Below are 21,297 nucleotides of genomic sequence, written 5' to 3' on the forward strand. Positions count from 1 at the left end.
AAATCTAAAGCCAATATAACCTCATTTATATTTCACTCATCTCATCCACTAGACATTAATTTTTTTCCATATCAACCACCACTTTTGACAAACAATCTACAAGCTTCCTGACACTTGCCTTTCCCTGGCACGTCCCTTCCAAGGTTTTCCGTGCGTAGTTTAGCGAGTCCCAACAGTTACTTCCCGCCTGACTACATTATCCGCCACAGACTGCTCTGCCTCCTGACCCTCTTGAAGACATTGTGTGAATATTACAAAGCAAGACTCCTGCTCCAGAACACCTTCCAACCGTGTGCCTTAAGACTATCTACTAATCCAGCCTTATTGCTCAAAAACCCTCTCTCACACACACGCACACAGATAATACAGTGAACCACACACACAAACCAAGCAGTGGTTGGCCTTTAAAACAAACATAATTGCACAGACATGTCATCACACTCAATATTATTTGGTACTCAGCCGTTCTCAGCGCCGCCAGTGTGCCTGACACCTCAACGAGAGCAGACATTTTATACTGCGTGATGTGATCAAGTCCCTGAGCAGCTCGCTCACTGGCCATTAGGGTCCCCGGGCTGCTAATTGCTGCAGAACTTTACACTTCCGGGAATTGGAAAATGCGTTATAGCCACTAATCATTGACGCTTTGGACTCTCAACCCCCAACCTTCTGTGGCTAAGCCGTAATTACTGCAACAATAGCAAAATGTTTATATTCTGAGTGCCGTCGGCAACCCTAAGACTACAGTTTTTACTCACCACCACGAACACCACCACCTGCATCCAGTCAAGATGACCTTGAACCATGGAGATCGTTGGAAATACATGTGTACTATTTTAGAGACGTCTCAGACAGGAATCATGACTCCAGTTGGAAATCATGCAGGTGGCAACTCTAAAAACAATGCTGAGGATTTCTACCTGGACACCACCACAACTACATGCCTGCATTTTACAACATCCAGAAAGAAATCCACCCAACAATGGAGTCATGCAATAAATGTCATCTCCACATGTGCGACCGCGCCGCCGCCCAGACTGCTGACTGACGACGCTAACGATGGCGGCCTCCCCGTCCCGGCGTGATAAATTACTCTCATCTGTTTGGGTCGCCGCCCGAGCCGTTCCTGACGTCTCGTCCAGCGCCGCGTGAGCAAACGGCTGCCAAATAATTAGCACGGCAGCCGCCCTCGGGCCCCGCGGCACCGGGCGTCCTGATTACTATGAATTGATCGCCACCTCTGATCAAAACCCGCCGGCCCGGCAAAAACGCCCGAGATGTCGCCGTTACTTAAACCACGACTATACTTTACTTCTTTCCGACAAGGTCATAAGTGCTCCCAGTACAAATGTGCTTCAAATTATAAATACAAGCAGGGTGACTTTTTTGGGGGTTTGTTTTTAAGGGAGCCCATTAAAGATCCCTAAAGCAGCTGCTCCAATGACATACACTTCAGACCGGTCAAGCCGGCACTCAAAGGCACCAGCTCGGAAACTCTGAAAACTGCTGGGACATCCATCTTATAAAGTTGGGACAGTGCCTTCTAACTTGAAAACCGGACAAACTGAAAATAGATCTACAAAAGGAAAGATTACAATGCTGGTACCACGGTTTTGACTAATTCTACTCCACCGTTGGAGCTAAACACTTAAGACACGCTGGACTTGCTTTGCTAACCCATGTCTAACTACTTTTCCGCCCATATCTGGTTCTACTTACAGTCCTAACATGCATATTTTGGGAACGTGACAACAAGCTGGACTACTTGCAGAAAAACCACTACATGCAAACTCCAAAACTCACAACTGAAAACACACACTTGGCTCACTAACATTTCAGGTACTGGTACGAATAAATCAATAACATCCTATCAATCTTTCAACAATCACAGCCTTTTAAAACGTCAGCTGCATCACTCATTCAGTCACTCCACATCTAATTGTCGAATTAAACCCTATTTTAACTGCCTGCCATTGCTTTCAAATATGGTATTAACCCTTTCCGGGCAAGGGTCGCAAATTTCAAATAGGTTTATATGTAATCACAATTTTTTAAAACCGCACTTTTATTTTATGAAAGAATCCCATTTTTCTCTCTGCAAAATGTTATTGGTCCTGAGAGGGTTAACCCTCTGTTAACCAAGCAGGTTATCTGAAATTGTACAACACTGGTCAATAATGGCAAATGCCAAGTCGGTAAACTGGAAAAGGGGACCTACGTACCTTGTGCAAAAATGGAACATGGGTCAACAGAGGGTTAAAAGGGGCGTCTTCTATTTTTGCATCAGCACATACATCCACAATCTTTCCCAAAGTTCAAATAAGTTTCCTCTCAATCTTTCACATTGAATATTTTCCAGCTACGCGGCGAGAAAAGGCAGCCGACCCAGTCGCCGCGACCCGCCGGTTCGTCTGCCTCTGTGCCGCTTCGCGGGGTAGTCCCTCCCTACGGCGGCCCTGTTCCAATTAGCGAGCCCCGACTTGCGCAGCCCCGTATTACCATTCCGCTTAGGCTCCCCTTGCCCCTCGCCGGCGGCCCGCCGCAAACTGTCGCCGGAGGCCCCTCGGCTAAGACTGCCCGCTAGCCCCGCTAATTGACTCTCCGGCCGCCTACGGTGCGTGGGTGAGCCCTCGCCGCATTTGCTTGAATTTTACACAAAGTGCAAAGCAGATTTTCATCTTCGCTTCGCGGGTCTTCTCCCATCTATTGGTGCGTTCAATCAGTCTCGGCCCGGGAGCCGTTTCACCCGCACCCCGGAGCTTCCAGTTTCCTATCGGGCCAAAGACGGCGCTCGTCGGATCGCAATCAAAACTTGGACTAAACTTTTGAAATTGCCACTTTGACAGCGTGAAAGGAAATACAATACATTAAAAAGAAATGCTGCACTCTACACTTTAAACATTAAAAACCTGATTTTGCATACAAGCGACTGTTTTTCAACCAGACTGCTGGCCTTTACATTTCCTAATAGGCCAGGCAATGTTTTATGAATCATACAACAAACTATAGAAATAAGTCATCCATACAGCTTTTGCTGCTTTGAAGGGCAGACACGCAGCATGTAACTTAGATGATACGCTGCTTTCCTACGACATTTCTTCGTGTATTGGAGGATCTAATTATCCAGGAGCTAAACATTCGTTCCATGTATAACAACTCTACTTTTCATTTCTCAAGTTTTCCTTATTTATTTTGATTCATTTAATAAAGGGTCAAATCCAGTGAAAAATGGTTACCATTGGAATCATTTCAAAGGATCAAAATGTTCATTTCTTTATCTTTTCTCAATTGTTCCTAGGACATTCTAAAAGAGTAGAACCAAAATGTGTTGGAATTTGGTCCAAGAAAATCATTACCGTGATACAAGACCCTTTTTCCTATCGTAAAAAGTTCTAGTTATTTTTCATAATCCTTTATTACATTCAGCAACACGACTCCCTTGTAACCCAGACGAAGAACACAAGCAGAGTTGGAATTTGCATTTATTTGGCCATTTGAAACTATGAGCCGTCTGGGCCACCGTAAAATTCCGTACATTGGCTGGGAAATGGAAACTTAGTTACAACCCATTCACAAATACACCCTGTCCATTTTTCCCTTATTGTTACATGCGTGTGTATTTTTATTCTTTCTTCTCTTTATTTTCCATTTATGCTTTTAAAAAATGTTATAATGCAGGTCTATGTGACCCTCTTTCCTTTCATACTTTTAAGTCCTTACTATGTGACGCCAATTCCACTCATGCTCTTGGGTCCGTGTTACGCGAACTCTTTCTGTCCTTTGTGACGCAGAAGTCGGAAATGTTTCAAGGATTACCTATACAAGGACGAGAAAGACGGACAACGAGGCTTCTTCTCACGACCTCACCACTGCCCTGGGAAACTACGCTGCTTGGAACACAAACCACGCGGACGGCTGCCGACTTTCGCTTTTGGACCGGCTGGAGCTTTCGCTAACTTTTAACGAACATTGTTGACTATTCGCCATTGTGGCTCAACGACTCTGTTCTTCAACGCCTATTTTGTGTTAGCTATTTTATCGTGTTTGTGTTGTGCTGATGTGTGTGAGATTAAATTGTCACAAACGCAATACACTTGCCTTGTCGCATTTTGCTCATTTGAACAAAGGAGACGTTAGTCTAAATCCGCACGTAACAGTTAGCATCACGCTTCTTTTCAGCAAACAGACTGCTGGCAGACTCAACCTTTCAAGTTCCCCGAAGCCTCGAATTCTCCCATCAGCCAGTATTAGGCGCCTCCCCCGATACATGTGGCTGTCCAACTTTTTCTCCCCTCCTTTAGAAAGCCTGACAGGAAATGGATTGCAGCGCTTTCCCGGCCCGGTAAACAGGTCTGCTTGCTTGAGAAAGTACAGATGGGTTTGATATAGGATACCGTTTAACCCAGAAACGACGCACCGGCCCACGGGAGCCACCCGTCCCTCACGCTGCGCATCCGTCGTGCGGCCCTGTCTGGAAATGGGGGCTCCCTCCCTGAGGGAATGCCGGGAGAAAAGGAACAAGGTGTTACATTTTTCCCATGCGTGAAGGTTAGAAATACCCACGCTCTAAACTTATAGCAATCCATTTTTTACACCCTCTTTTATTAAGCTCCACCTAACTGCCAAAGAGGGCAATTGTGGAGTTTGGAGGGGGCCTTTCGAAATTACATTTTAAACCATTGTAGATGTTCACGCCCGTTCCAGATTGGCTCAACATATACAGACATTTCTGTGTCTACCCGCTCATTTTTACATCCCTAACCCAGCCTACGAGTGAAGAAGCCCGTCTTCCTGATGCTTTCAAAAGTCTACTCTAAACTCCGTCTTTGAAATTCTAAATGAAAGTGCCATCGCTGCACCATCAGACCAATCCGTCACGTCCCAGACAGTGGGATTTCAAATAGCCATCCGCAGAATGCAAATTTTGTTCTTTTGGATTTTCAGTCAATCCAATATCAAATTATCAATTGTTTGGGTCATCCTTGAGTCCATGTCCTCAAATTACGAGCATCCTGATCAGTTGAGTTCTTGGGGGAAAAATAATCGAGAACGCTTATCTGCTTTGCAAGTTTCTTTTTTATTTAGTCTTTCTTCCACTATGTCACTGTTTTTGTGTATTAATGTAATACAGTATTTCCCTGACGTCTCTGACAACTACTAAAGTAATACAATTACTATTGTGTTGTTACGGAATCCATTTGCAGTTGGTACCCCCACCCTTTACTGAAACTAATTAACGGGTGGCTTAAAACTCTTCCCTGTGGAGGGCTTTACAAGTACTTCAACATTATAAATTTCCCCACACTAATAGTGAACTAATATTATTTATGTTCATCGTTTCCTGGAACTCTACATACACAACTGTAGCGGTCTATTATTAATTCACAGATATTCTTCATGAAATGCAAACATTGTATGAGAGGAGGCCAGACCGCAACATTATCTAAAATATTAAATAAGCGCTTGGTTTCTCCAAATCCACCCCTTTCGCTATGCTCATTACATTACTAATCGATTATTAATACCCGAGGAGGGAGTGTGCAGCAGACCCAACCATAAGCACCTGGAACTCTGATGGTAAATAACGGCCGACGCGGACGACGACACTCCAGCGCTACGCGAGCGGATCGCATCCGTACCCGCCTGGTGTTGGCCGCACATCTTTCTAGCTAAAAATAACTTCACCGTTTGATTTATGATAAGCGCTACAAATAAAGGATACATCTCATTAGCCGTAATTCATTGTCGTACAGCCCGTCTCCAGAAGATTTCGACTCAATCTCTTCATTTCTTCACTGCTGGCAGATTCCCATCGCCAACACCGTAGTCCACACCTAATCCCCCCCCCCTCCCCCCACACACACACACACATTTTCTTTGGGGGCGGTGGGGGGGGGGGGTTCCCTTCCAAGGTGCCGCTACATTTACTTTTGTCCTCTAATTATTCCTCAGGAGAGCCAATTAGCCACCGCACGGCAACTACGGCTGCATGACGTAAAACGTGCTAGGACGCGGACGCACGTGCGTATGGGCGCCAACGTTCCCCCGTAAACCGGGCCGCGCATGCGGCGGGATCGCTCAGGAGCGCGGGTCCGAGGAGAGCGCCGGCCGAGATAAAAGAACCCCCCCCCCCAAACAAATCTAGGCTGTATATTTAGACACTTTTATCACATAAATGATTGTACTTTACATGCAGGGGCCAAAAAACACACAGAGAAATCTATGTACATATTCTCCATATCAAAGACTTCAAAAGACAAAGTGCTGCGGCTCGCAAAGCCGTAACGTGACCGTTTGGGATTTCTTGGTTGCAAAATAAGCATTCACTGAAAAGAAAGTCTTGCAAATGAAACAAAAAGTGCTTCATCTTTTGTTTTGTCGGGAACTTGCAATGACGAAGAACAATAGGCCACCTTTGTAGTGTTTACTTTTTCTTTGCCTCGCCCCACAAACGTCATGTTGCTGTCAGTTGACTTCCAATCGGCCTCATTTGAGCTCATCTACTACTTGCCAAGATGTCACTTCTAATCACACGTTTACAACTTCTGATGGGACCCAAACCTAGCCCATTTTAAAGAAAACAATGTCACATGTCAAATGTTCATCTATTATTCAGGCATTTACAATTTTCATATTTCTTCCCCGATCTTTCCCATGTAAAATTGGGTTCCATTAAGCTGTTTAGCCTCACTAAATTTTACCGTCAAACTCAACGCCACACATGGATTTTAAACCATATAATGCAACTTTCTCTTCAACTCAAGATTTATGCTAAATGAGAAGGCCTTTCAATATCACTAAATTTGCAGTCAGCTAAGAACAATAAAGGTATATATTTTTTATCCTCTAAATAATGTAATCTATGTCTATTAAAAAGGTGCCTAAGGCAGAAAGTCGATTTGACGCAGGAAATGGCCCAAGCCTCCATTTTTTTTACATCCTATTCAACTGTCATTCTATTTACTTACATGCAATAATCTAAACTGGTATTTATTTTTTGGGGGTACTTTAAGACATGTTAAAAATTCATCTTCTTTTCCTTTCGCCTTGTCCCAGTAGGGGTCGCCACAGCGTGTCATCTTTTTCCGTCTGAGCCCATCTCCTGCATCTTCCTCCCTAACACCCACCGTCCTCATGTCCTCCCTCACAACATCCATCAACCTTTTCTTTGGTCTTCCTCTCACTCTTTTGCTTGGCAGCTCCATCCTCAGCACCCTTCTGCCAATATATTCACTCTCTCGCCTCGGGACATGTCCAAACCATCTAAGTCTGCGCTCTCTAACCTTGTCTCCAAAATATCCAACTGTGGCTGTCCCTCTAATGAGCACATTTTTAATCCTATCCAACCTGCTCACTCCAAGCGAGAACCTCAACATCTTCATTTCTGCTACCTCCAGTTTTGCTTCCTGTTGTTTCTTCAGTGTCACCATCTTCAATCCGTACATCATGGCCGGCCTCACTACTGTTTTACAAATTTTGCCCTTCATCCTAGCGGAGACTCTTCTGTCAAATAGAACACCAGACACCTTCCGCCAAGTGTTGTACCTCGCTTGGACCAGTTTCTTTGTTTTTAAAATATACACACATCGGGGTTATTTTATTTCATTTGTTTTTGGTGGGGGGAATTTTAAATATTCATGACATTTTAATTCATCTTGAATGCCAAACATGTAAGATGTTTTGAGTCTTTGAACTAATTTTACATGAATGTCAAAGTACCTGCAATTTAGTTAATGACTTCTGTTAATAAGTGCTAAGGTGATTTTTTTTTTGGACGATTTTTGGATAACCAAACAAACAGAACTCCACCAAACATACAACATATATACCTCCGCAATCATGACATCCACGACTCCCACCACCTGCCCATCTCAATAGCCCATTTGCTCTGCTAGCTCCTTCGCATCTATGGGAAAAATGGAAGGACGTCTACGAGCGCTCCCATTTCTCTATTTACAAACGTCCCCTTCTCGCCGCGGAAGGCCAAATTCATTTGCTGTCGCCGTACGCGCCTCCCCCGCCGGCCCCGTTCCGCTTCATTTGGCTTAACGCGCGCGGCCAAAGTCGCTCCCCCTGCAAAATGTTGATTATGAGGCCGCCGTGTTTAAAGATGCAAGGGAGAGCCCACAAAACATCAGAATTCCTGGCAGCGCTATCGGTAAAGGTTATGAAGCCGTTGTTGATGCGTCCATTTGTCGTGGTCGTATCCGGCGTTGTGACATTTATCAAGTATGTCCGCTTAAATGTCACCCGGAGAGGTAGCTTGCTGTCCCTAATTAGGACCCTGAAAGTCACGCCGAAAGTCCCTCAAACCCGCTCCTCCGCTTTAGGACAACATTGATCTCTTTCTTAGAGCCCCCCCTCTGCATTCAGCATGGCCTCCCCCAAGCAAGGAGGCCCTTGTGAAGCGAACTTTGGGGTCTAACAAATGATTCTGTGAAACCAAACTGGGAAGGATGTAGGCCATCCATCACCGACGCGGGGCTCCTCCTCCTTTGCTAATTGCAACCGGCTCCTTGTCCCGGCGACCGCTGAGAATCAGAGGCGGGACCGGACCGGGAATACTTTAGTCAAAAAAGCGAGACGCCGGAACACAGACCGTAAGGAACTGCCCAACTTATACGATCCGCCACCCGAGCGTCTTATGGACTTCTGGGTGAGCTTCACAATTATTGATTAGGTAAAATATGATGTCGTGGAAAAACTGCACATTGCACGTGTACATTCAGCAAAGCATGCACATAGTTAAAGTACTGAGAGGCCATTTTACTGAGCAATTCCATACATCAGTAAATGAAATTACCCACATGGCAGGCCACACAGTGAAATCTACATTTATATTCACAGTAAAGTATCGCTCCTCATCGCTAACTAACATCCTGATCCTACGGGGCTAAATATCCACACATTATTACCCTTGATGAACTTGGCAATACGTCCGTTTTTGAAATCATGTTTAGTTATGTGAACATGATTTGGCGCAGGCCTCAGTGTGTAACATTTAATCGTGTTTTCACTCAGAGCCAGTTTTTCTTTTGGTAGGAAACCAAGAAGCTTTGTTTTTTTTCAGGGTTTTTTTTTTTGGAAATGGTTTCAACTAAACTCATTGGTCAATTCTCTCATTACCGTACGTGCCTTGAAGAGAGCCTGGGGGTGTTTAGCACGCCCCGAGAAACAAACTACAGGAAACATACTGTAAATATTGTGAGCGCTACCACAACAGAACATTGATTTTGAAGTCACATAACATGTATGGAGTGGGCTCCCAGCCCAGACGCCGTGATGCCCGGTACCACTTTCGGGCCGCGCTCTGCTGTGCGCGGCACACCGGATTCATCTTTTAAGGATGACAGCAGTGTGGAACAACCGGAAAATGCTGGCTGGAGATGTTCAAGTGGAGGGATGTCGCATTAATGCGGTATTAGCTAGCCCAGTGGAAACTATCAGGAGACCTCCTGCCCGCGTTGAGAGAGCCAAATACAGAACTGAGGACTCGCGGGGCTATCTGAAACCTTGAGATTGATGATAGTTAGGGGTGTGCAAAAATGTGTGCCGCCTTTTCCTCATTTATTACGCGTCATTGTGAAATAATACTGAACTACTTAACTAGGAGGAGTCCACATGAAATACTGTATATTCATGTGTCTAATACTGTAAAACTTCAGTTTGGCCCATCTCATTCCTAACTTCTGTGTTGTTGTTCATAATCGGACTTGTCTGTTTTTAACCCCACCTGGAATGACGGACATCATTATCACGCTTTGCCACCCAGGTGCCGATTCCTCTCAGGTTCTGGCTCACCCGAGTACCTCAGCACATGCCAGAGTGCGGTGAATCTAAAGCAAACAACAGCAATGCAAGAATTAGCCACAAAAGGACACACCATGGCCTGTTTCTTATAGGTGGCGCTTGTTGTGGAGCACTGGTGTTAACCAAACCTGTTGGTACGTGCCCAATAAAAGCAGCTTGGTTGACGCCTTCACCGCTGCAGAGTCCCCTTCAAAAAGATAAAAGTTCAATGAAAGTATTTGTCAATAGATGGCGGATAGCCGCTCACAGACCGAAGGCGCTCAGGACGTCAAGAGAACGGCTAGCGCCCACTCCTACTAGAAAGCCCCAGTGCTTACCCCGACAATACGGACCCTAGTGAGGAAACAGCTCCAGTTTGACTATTTTCCATCACATTCTTCTGAAATCACATTTTCACTTGACTCCAATCGTTCTGGGTCAATTCTCATCAGGTGACTCAAGGTCAGAGTCAAATGTTGTGCCTTATTTTATTGACCAGTAACCGGCAGGAAATTTTCTCAGGGACAATTCAAATCGCTATTCAGGTTCTTTCTTAATCAAATTGACCCAACGCTGCTCTACTCTGTCAAAACTGCAAATGGGGAAATAAATGCGCTGCTGTTGGAAGAATCATCTGACAACGCAGAGAAAAAGCGAAGACGACAAACTTTTCTCTTTAATTTTCCAGCTGGGGGCCCATTAACCAAACTGAGAAAAAAGTCAGAGGAGCGACAGGATGTGAGCAATCATAAATACACCGATCAGCTTGAGTGAGAACCACAAAATAACATTCCCTTCTCTGATTATTTAGTTCCCGTTGCTCTCTTCTTTTTTGACCAGACGCTCTATAATCTTCTTTTTCATTAGTTATCAAAGCCGTCAAGCCAAGGCTGGCCTTCGCTTCGTCATCCCCGGGAGTTCCTGCCGCTCGGCGCCCTCCGGAAGACAACCTGCAAACCGCGGCACATTCTATTAAAGCGCAAACTATGCCCGTGCTTAATATATGGGCAGAATATTCATTCAGTTTCACTGGGTGGGTGCCTTTTAGAAATTATTAGATGGCTAAAAAGGTCCATTTCATATGTATGCATTGCTGCCCGAAACCTCCGTCTAATAGCTCAATGCAAGAAGTGCTTTGGCGAGCTGCTGTCGCTGCAGGAGCACCACCACCAATTGTTCACCAGATTCTTTGGAAACACTTCACCAAAATGGGAAAGATTAAGAAATGCCTTGAGCTAAACTTTAGACGAATCGTTAGCGGGGGTCATTTTAGAGGCGGCCCATTGCGACGGGGGGTGGCGATTTGGGGGATCCGAGGTCCGAACTGGAGACGGCGTACACTTCCCTCAATTCAAGTTGTTGCCGTGCTGCATTCCTACATCGCCCCGATCGACGGTTGAATCCAAAAAGTGACACCGCCTTAAGCTATCGCATTTGAGCGATCCTGCTCACGAGGTTGCCCAGTCGCTAATCCGTCAATGGATTATGTTTGCTTTTTATAATAGCACTTGAAACCCCTTTTAGGTTAAAAGCATGATTATTTTCCTTGATTTGCGGTCCAGAAAGAATACCAGGTTATGTAAACAAGCGACATACAGTAAGAATGCGGCCCATTAGTGAATACAATAGTCTGGGGACCTCGCAGCCGACTGTAGCCTACGTTCCAATTAAAGGAGGTCGGTTCCAGTCTTACGCTCGTTGAGGCTCCCGCTGCTTTAGGGATTTATGGGTTTCGATTTCACACCTCTTCCTATTTGATGCCCGCCGTTTCGCTCCTCCTCGCCTTATGTTTGGCTTCCGTTCCCGAATCTGCCGAGAGCGCCCAGACGCCGACGTCCTCCTTTCTTCTTCGTCAAATTACATATGCGACTTCAAGGATTTCTTTTGTACAAACTCGCTTTTATTGGTACATTTATCCACTCTTTTTCAGGCTTGGTTTCTTTCTTCCTTGACATTAATTAAATAGGGGTGAGCATCTTTTTTTTTTTTTTTTTAAGTTAATACACAGGGCAGTCTCCGCTTCAGTGATTTTTGGACAGCCCCGGAGGCAAAAGATATTTACCGTCAGACTCGCTGCGCGTGCTTTCGCAAAAGGAACCGCTCGCTTTCTCTTTGTTTTACCGGCTGAATCTAGGTCACCTAAATGAACATCCGCCTTCATTATGTCAATGTCAAACTACCACCTGTTTCAGTGTGATTCCACCTGCTGGAGTAATAAAGTGCTATAATGCCACGCATATTTTGTACAAAATCAGTCTGGAATTAAGAATTACACACTACATCTCCTCCTGTTGCATTCCCTGTCCTTTAAACTCCAAGACCGTGTAGTTCCAAATCACCACAGGGTGAGGACCAGAGAGTCGCCGGACTGCATAGCTTCGTCTCCAGACGCAGGAACGCGGGAAGTGTGCCAGAGACAACTCATCTGGGAAAAAGTGAGAACTGAGAATAAGGGGATGGGGAAAAATGGCCCCGGCACCAGGAACTTGGAAGAAGGGCAAAGGGAGAAACGGTGCAGAGGTGCTCGACGACTTGTAAATAATCTGCTTTGAAGCTGGAGGCGACAGTAAGGAGTCGCAGGTGTGCAGGAGCTAAGCACCAACTCCTGTGTGTGTATGTGGGAGGGGGGGGGGGGGGTTGGTATTTCAGCCACTATTTCCTACTAGGAAACAAACAAAGTGTAGTCCAAATAGCTCGGGCTCCACCAGCATCGGCAGAATTTTCAAGAGATTCCTATTCAACTTTATGCGCATTGCTTTATCAAACTAACAATTCACTCCGTTACTTAGCTTCAAATATTTTGACGTTTTTTTGCCATTAACTTTAGAGGAACAACTCCCCATTTGAGCATTTATAATTTTCAATAACATATCTTGAGGAAAAACTCACATGATCCCACGATTCTGTGCACATCTGACACAATGTGAAAATAATGTATATGCCCAGACAGCGCATCAGTTTTTTCACCCGTAACATATTTCGTTGGAGGGATCAACATTGTCAATAACTTGACTTTTGGATATTTGTCCTAAGACTTAGAGAGGGATACGCCTGAAAAATTACCTAAAACAGTAGAAACTGAGCGCAAATACTCAAAGGATAAATTCAGTACGGGCAGCCGGGATCAAAGGGGAACCCGCGAAACAAACTCTGTGTCATTCCAAACTCTGTGTCATTCCAGTCTCACGGGAGGGGGCTGATTAGGAACCGCAGATCTACTCTGTCAGAACTAGGTTCACACCCCCGAGGCCACACAAATGAGCTGGCCTCGGGAATGAGTCAAAGTTGGAGGGACTGGAAGGCCGAGCGGCTGGCGCCGCTATTTATATTGTTTCCTTCTGGACTTTGAGGCCGTCCGGGAAGACGATCGCTTTTTCGTAACATCTTTATGCATGTGTATTTGTATTTATAGGTATTTCCAGTTAGTCGAAGTGTCGTTGCCATGTGAAGGACGCGTGAGATGAGCTATTGTCATTGCGGGGGTGTCACGTGGCGCTGGGTGGGAGAGTGACACGGGCGAGAAGGACACAAAGGCGGGGAGAGGAGGGGCCGAGGTGCCCCAGGCCTCGTCCCCGCCACCGGGGGAAATCTCCCGACTCCGAGGTTAATTAAGCGCTGGAAATGAGATCGAGAAGCTTTTCCTTTCCGACTCATTAACCAATTACAATGCTTCTTCAAAACATTCCGGGACTCATCTCGTATTGCGGGCACAATTATTGTCGGAAGACCGACTATCCGGTCGTCCCGTGGATTAACCATACTGGTTCTCAGACTGAGCGCCGCTGCCGTTCTGAAATTCAGTCGTTTGAAAATAAGCATTTCCGCCTTCTCTATGTTTTTTTTTTTTTTTTTTTTGCATTGCGATCTCCGAGGCTGTTTTTCTACTTCGGATCTTAACGACTGGATGGAACCGCCTGTTCTATCCTTGTCTAAATATCCACAACGACCTTGTCCGGCCATCGGCGTGTGACCTCAAGCTCAAGCTCGCTTGGGTTCTGTAGCGTGTCAATTTATCAACGCCTTTGCGAAAAATGTGGTTTTCATGTGACCTTGCCGAAGTCTGGACTTGTGTCCGATTACAAAGCAGGGGCATGACCGAGAAAGGGGCAAGAACCTTCCAGTGTTGCTTAATTTAAACCATTTGCCCACAAAGTTAGTACTGCTGCTGTTACTTTTTCTTTACACAGGGCCAGACTGGGAAGCTTTCAATATTTCCTCCTTTCTTTATCGTCATTTTATTTAGACTTGGGTTATCTTTGGGATTTACATTTCTTCGTCCAAAAGCCATCCTGCGACAAAACGGCATTGGAAAAAGATGCCATTTGTCACCGTGCCCCACATACATTGAACGCTACGATCTTTCTTAGCCGGTGCCAGTCCAGCGGTTTTTCACTAATCCGGCTAATAGAGTGACTGATGTAGGTGCGAAAGCAATGCCCTTGGCGGAGGTGACAATTAATTCTACTCGACGACCGGGCTGGCAGCGCCGGACAAAAAGGAGCTCTCGCTTTTTTCGTGGGTTACTCATGGGGACGCTCCCAGACAGCCGCCGCCTTTCACCGGAAACCAAAGCGGTTCTGTATCAGGTCACAAATTTAAACTTCTGCAGAAAGTCTCTGATCTTCAAGCGTTCGTAACGTCACAGGAAATGTGGTGATGTCGCACCCAGAAATAAATGACACTTTTCCTTTTTGCCGCTCAATTGGGAAATTCCATCTTAGCGTTTTCAGGTCAGCGTGCGCAACCTTTGAACCCGCATCAGTTCTCACATCCACGAGGCACGTCGTCTACAGCTGTGGCGTGTCTGACAAGGTCAGCACATGAAATGACTTTTTAACGTGGGGAACGAGGCTAGAATGCGTGCGTTACTGCTGTAACGTATTACTTACGATGACACAATGTTATGTCTATGTTGGTGCAGGGGTTTGTACAGTTACGAGAAAAACGAAGGCCTACAACGTACTTTGACATTTACATGAAAACTGTACTGTTGTGACATTTTTATCGTAATTTCACATGGAGCTGACTCTACTGCCATTGACGTTTTGAGTTTCTTCCCTCCAAAACGTTGCGCTTCGCTTGAAATAATAACTAATTCATTGTGTGCAACGCCCAGGAAAGCCTCCCGTATGATTTGTCGGGCAAAATAAATGGAGGAAGAAGAGTGTGCTTTGGCAAACGTGATTTACGGATCCGGAATGTGTGCGAAGAGGGAGACGGGACGCTTTGTGTTGCAATTGTAACCAGGGGAGGGGAAAAAAAAAAGCAAGGGGGTGTGGATATTGACAAAACGAGGAGGCGCGCTGAGGAAAAAGGGCAAAAGACGGACTAGATAAATTCACTGCTGTCTCTGCCACGCTCCTCTACTGCTGTGCATTTGTCTCAATTAGTCGGCGGACTTTTGCCATGGACCCTCTTTTCTGTTGATTCTACTTTCATTTTGAAGTTCAACAAAGTCACGTATTTCGTGGCAAGTTCTTTTTTTACCTTAATTGCTTTTCCATCATACTTCTAAGGATGATAATTACAAAAAATGATTTCAATTTTCCTCAGAAAACAACTTTACACTATCCCCGCTCCCTTGTAATTATGGAAACAGGAGCAGCTGGTTCGTCAACTTGTTTTTTTTCCACCCCAGTGACCACCTCGCACCCATCGCAAGCGGGCCAAATGTGCACAACACATCAACGCAGCCTTCGACAAACTTTTTTTGGCAATTAATTCAGCTTCACTGCGTTACTCTGCAATAAATTTTAAAATAAAATGCAAAACATATGCTTATTTAACCAAGTATTTCACCTTTTATTGTAAAAAATATACCTGTCCTACAAGCCCTCTGAGAGCCCGGCCATCTCCGCGAGCATGTCTTCCCTTGCAGATTACTACAATTTCTCTCAATGCTATTCTCCCATTGTACTTTCTCCAGTTCACACCGCATTATTGTTTCTATCTTTTTTTTTCCCATGGCTGGGTGTGATATGGATCATTAATATTCCATGCAGTGTCACGGCGTACTACTACACGGGGTTTATTAGCCAGCATCTGCTGGAACTCTCCATTCAACTTTACATGGATGGCGCAATGTTTAATATTGTGGATTACTTTTCTGTTTTTTCTTTTTATATTCAACTGGACAACATAAGGGCCAGTATTACCCCTTTGCCAAAAATATCATTCTATTTATATTATACATCGGCTTCAAAGTACTATCCGAGGAGTTTAAATTTCACAGGCAACTGTGGCTGAGGTATCTGAAGCCTGCTTGGATCTTACATTTTGGCTTGCACAAAAAACAAATATTTTTAACATCGTTACATCAACCAAACGACAGTTTCTAACAAAACTTAATTGGACTCTACAAAGACAAGGTACCACCGTAACATGAGCTGATCTTGGCTTTTGGACTGACTGTTTCATTTTTCTGTACGGGGAGTCCTCGGGTTAAGACCGTCTCAACCCAAGACATTTCGACTTTACTATGCCCGTCCCCCGTCCGCCATTTTGTCTGGCTAATGCGTGCCCGTGTCTGTGTGCCGGGAGTATCTTCGCATTTTTCGCTCTCCTTCCCTTTAGACATTATTGCCCCAAAGAGCAAAGCTGTGTCTTTTAGCAATGCTTTTGCAGCCAAAAAAAATATCCATGACTGTGGAAATCAAGCTCAAGATCATAAAAAGATTGGAGAAAGGAGAAACACCAACACCACCAAGGCTTCAGTCGGTCCACCGTGGTGACAATTGTTAAAGACAAAGCCCGTATTTTAGGGCATGTGAATGTTGAATACAATGATCACAAAACAAGGTTTTTTGATACTTGTCGAGATGGAGAGGGTTGAGGACCAGGTTCCTTTGCAATAGCTAAGCACAGTCTCCCCTTCTTCTCCATCCACTTGAGCAGTAATGCTAAGTACATCATCCTGTTTATTTCAATGTATTGTTTTTTTGTACAAAGTATTTTGATGTAAACTCTGATTTTTAGAGTGGAATCCGACTCAAGTCACTACTGTAGGAACGGATCTCAGTCGTAGACCGAGGACTCCCTGTACTTTTAGCAAACTAAAATAATAATATTGCACCCGCCTTTAAAATGTAGCGCCATCGCTTCTGGCCCGCTGTCCCTGCTAATAAGCAATAATCATCTTTTTGCCAGCGCTTCTGTTAAAAGAGCACATGAGACGAAATGCAGCGTTCGCTTTGCCGCCTCTTTCTCCCACTTTCTCTCCCGCTCTCGCCCTCCTGCTTCTAATCACTGTTATCTATTTGATTGCCCAAACCCTTTAATCACTAACTATCTGGCAAATGGAAATAACAGTGGCTACATAATTAGCCAGTAGATAATGGACCCCCCCCCACCCCCCACTAGCCATCCTCTCCTTCCCTCATTCACCAGTCATTGCTGGAACAAGTCCGTTAATTGACTATTCATCGGCAGCCATCTGAAATTCGCCGGGTCTTTTTCGGCAAACATTCTGCGCTTCCTACGTCCTCGCGTACACATGTACCATCGCGCCACGCCAGGAATGAGCCGCCAAACACGGGGTACAATTTATAAAATACATAACATGCGGAGGATTAGCACGTGCGTCACCCTATGGAGCGGCTCATCTGCATCGAGAGCGGAGGAGCCGCCAATTTAGCCGGTTTAGAGTGTGATTATGTGGTAAACAAAGACAAACGATTTAAAAACAAAGCGCCGCACGGGGAGGGATGCGAAACCCGTGACAAATGATGCCGGCTTTCAAATGGGTGTCTATCAAACGCAAAGGTTCAGTGTCAGAGCGTAATTGTGCTTACGTGCGGTTTGGATGTGATGCGGGTTTTTATTGTTTATCGTTCATGTATGGCTTGCATCATTTTTTATTTAATAGGAGTTTTATGCGGATTGGGTTCTAGCCATCTAACCACCTCCTGCCAACTCTTCCTTTACATAATGTTTGGCCTAATACAATATTGCGGTCCTCTCAAGCTCCTACAACTGTTTTTTTTTTTTTTTTAATATAAATTCTAAGTACATACATATGGTTTTTTTGGAAAACGTATTTGTAATTGGACTATTTACAACACTACAACACTGAGTCCACCAATATAGTACCAATAACAAATACTCTGGTTTTATTGAATTAATTTAATTGGGAAGAAAGACCTTTCTTTCTTTGACAAACATGATTGACATTTGTCATTTTTGTAGCAAATACTGGTGAGGGGACTTTATTTTAATTTCTTTCTGGTATTGGCAGGCTTCACACATAACCTTTCCATTGAAATAACGCTGGCACCGGCGTGATACAATTTCCGTGTACGAGTACTCGCCGGTTCCTAACTATGGATTGATTCATCGAGACTGTGATAAAAGTCAATTTAGGGAGAAATAGAAACTCTCATGCTGTGTATTAATAACATGCACAACAAAGAAAAGGTTTGGTTGAAACGGAAAAGCTAAATCACATTTTTTTTTCCCCCCTTGTCTCTCACGGACCGTGAGCTACAACGTCTGCAATCGTTTGTGCGACTGAAATCTTGCATGACAACAAATCCGCATTTCCAAAGCGTTGTCCGGTGGCAAAACTAAGAAAAACGTCCGTTAACAGGCCGGCGTCTAACGGTCGAGCCAAATTGACGCCCCGAGATCTTTCATCAAGACCCTGCGGGACGTGCCGTCGAGAAAACCGTATGACGTTCCCGTTCCTGCCCCAATTAAAAGCCGATGCTGTGCGGAACGCTACGGGATAAATTGCCTCCTAATCAGGCAGGTGGGCTGCGAGGACCAAGGGTGTCAGAAGGCTTTAGATCATTCCATTTATTACCAACTTGATTTAATCAGCAGTGCCCACTGATTTGATGAATTGCTCTAATAAGCCGCTTGGCGAAATGTTAATCTTGGGGGTGAGGCGCAGTGTTGAAATAGTCTTATCGGGCCGCAACTGCGATAAATAAAGTTGTGATTTAAAAATGAACCGAAGCAGATAACACCCCCGACAAAAGATTGGCGTGCAGACTAAACCTCGGCCAGAAGAACGCTATCTTTCGCAAGGCCAAAATCGGTGAAGTCCACCAGATGTAAAAAATGTCACCACAAAAATGGATCTAAATTTTCTTCCAAAGTATTCAACTGCGACGTTATAATTACAAACGACAGCAATTAATCGTGAGCTATCGCTAACGCGTAAGCGGCACGTTGAGCGTGCACTGGTGACATTTCCGCTTCTGCGCGGTCCCTTCTGTCCTCAAAACAGACATAAGCTCGTTAACTTCCCTCCGTCATCCAATTTATGACCGCAGGACGTGGAGGAGGACCGCATTCCAAGTTTTTACGCTCCAAATGCTCTCTTTTCATGCCTAATTTACACGTGCAGATGATTAATGAAAGAGTCGTTGCTTTGCGTGTGAGGACGCGAGACGCTCTGGCGCTAAAACGAGCCGCAGATTGCGCCGACGAGTCGAGCGGAGAGAAAGGACGGTGGGTTTGCCGGAGCGCCGTCCCATCTGTCCCCCTCGAGAGCGCCGCCGCCGTGCACGCGCTTGAATTTGCCTCATGCTCAAAATATGTGACAACCGGACAAAAAAAATCTTCATTCGATCACGTTTTTTTTTTTTCCCCCCCTAGTGTATTTAATTGAAGTAACAGGTTCTATTTACCTCAATGGATTTGTACACATCATGCGTCCTTGTGATACAATCCGTTTGTCCGTATTTGTGAACACGGGACTTGTCTCCGTTTGGCGCCCGTCCTACTTAATCAGATACATGCGGGACTTGTCTGCGGGATTTCCAATAAACCGATGTAACCCGGTTAAAAAATTGCCGCAGTTAAAAGTTAAAATAAGCAGGGTAACAATTAGGTTATAGGTTTTCTTTATACAAAGTGGTGGAATGTTTGGTAACGTGTGTGCTGAATTTATTTTCTTTTGGAGGGATTTGTATTTAAATGTGTTTTGTTAATTTGTGAAAATAAATACTTTTGTCATTTTATCAATGTAACCAGGGTTTAAGAAGGACAGCAAGTGACATGTTGAGGACATGTTGAGACGAGAAACAGAGGGGAAAAAAAGTGGGACGGTGTGCAAGGTACGAGTGATTGAAGAAAAGAAAAGTTAAGGGCGGACATTTATCAACATTGATCGTGTTCAACAAGGACTGTTGACAGTTCAATTGTGATAGTGTGTCGTTTGAGTGGATTACTCAAATCACGGCGTAACGTGGTGGCCGGAAATACAGAGGATAAGTGGATACATGGAACTCGGCTAGGACGCTAGCTAGCGAGGCCGGTGCGATGCCACGAGGAAGAAGATGAGGACCGCGACGAGCAACCGCTAGCGAGGCCTGCATTGGAGTACCAGGAAAAAGCTTCACAACGCATCGGACCGTCAGGACTTGGACGAGGCTGGACAATTGGACACAACCCTCAACTTTCTTCATTCTTGCTGTTTGAAACACTGCAGGGACATTGGGGTTTGAATTTCTTTTGTTTCGCCGGCTATGTTCATATGTGTATGGGCCCTTATGTTAGCTCAGATTAGCTTGTGTGTGCCTTGTGTACCTGCTATGTTGATTTATTTGAATGAGTGTTTGTTTTCTATCGAAATTTGATTTTCCAGGTTTTATTTTGTCAGGTCTATTATTTGACTATCTGCAAGACAGTTAAAAAAAAGTGGGGAGTTTATATGGTAGCTTGTTTAAATTAGGATAAACTTAATTTATAAGGGGAAATATTATTTCACAGACCTTTTGAGAGGGAATAAGTGCACAAGTAAAGAGTAAAGTTGAAATAGAAGTTTAGAATAATTATCATTGTGTTAATTGATAACTTCCTAATTTGGATTGAGGAAAGAACTCAGGTTATTCACCTTTTGTCAAAGGATTACATACTTGAAAGGCGCATTGCGCTTGTTTGGTTTTGTGTTGGACGAACCCTCCGATCGTTACGGCGCCGTTACTTCGTTACATTAACCAACACGTACGGGGGGGAGCCTTTTGCATAAATTCTTTTTAGGTTGAATCCTGATGAGAGTAAATAGACGGGCTGGACACGGCCAAGCATGTGAAAAAGGATGAAACAACAGCTTCAAATAAGTGACTAATGTCCATCGCGCTACGTTACTAGGTTGAAAATTTCACTCAGCTATCTGAAATGAAAATCATTAACGATATTCGTACGACATTGTCTTTTTAACATTGAGGTCACATTAATGGTTCCAAGGCACTATGCTATTATTCGGTCTATGATTGATATGTCAAGAAAAATGAAGTCCAAAAATCCCGAATGTTCCCTTGCGGTGGCCGATGAATTGGATCAGTGGGGAATAATCCAGCACAAATGCACACAAATACACATTTTCCAGAATACGACTTGAATGCGCATTCCGGCTATTTATTACACACTCTGGAGAAGATGTCCCATTTTACTCACTACTTAATTCTCATGTAAACATGACGCTTAGCTTCAATGCTGCCCAGATTGCTACTTTTTTATTTTTTTATTTAAATGTACACATCATTTAAGGGAGGATAAACA

The 21,297-nt window shown here is 44.5% G+C and overlaps 1 protein-coding gene across 7 annotated transcripts in view; it reads right to left on the bottom strand.

The window, feature by feature from the left end:
• LOC133493348 (uncharacterized) overlaps nucleotides 1-21,297 on the bottom strand; it is a 145,018-nt gene that overhangs the window by 46,384 nt on the left and 77,337 nt on the right. For 5 of the 7 annotated variants that reach the window (XR_009792951.1, XR_009792948.1, XR_009792952.1 and 2 more), the window contains 2 exons: nucleotides 9,939-9,997; nucleotides 9,734-9,836 (listed from right to left, as the gene is read on the bottom strand). The exons of 1 other annotated variant lie outside the window; for it this stretch is intronic. Coding sequence is in view for 1 of the 6 variants with exons in the window: in XM_061806635.1 (XP_061662619.1) it covers nucleotides 9,802-9,836; nucleotides 9,939-9,997 (94 nt within the window). In the remaining 5 variants the exon portion in view is untranslated. The remainder of the gene's footprint in view (nucleotides 1-9,733; nucleotides 9,837-9,938; nucleotides 9,998-21,297) is intronic. One more of the 7 variants, XM_061806635.1, reaches the window with a different exon arrangement.

Source organism: Syngnathoides biaculeatus, chromosome 20, assembly GCF_019802595.1.
Source record: "Syngnathoides biaculeatus isolate LvHL_M chromosome 20, ASM1980259v1, whole genome shotgun sequence".
Taxonomy (NCBI): Eukaryota; Metazoa; Chordata; class Actinopteri; order Syngnathiformes; family Syngnathidae; genus Syngnathoides; species Syngnathoides biaculeatus.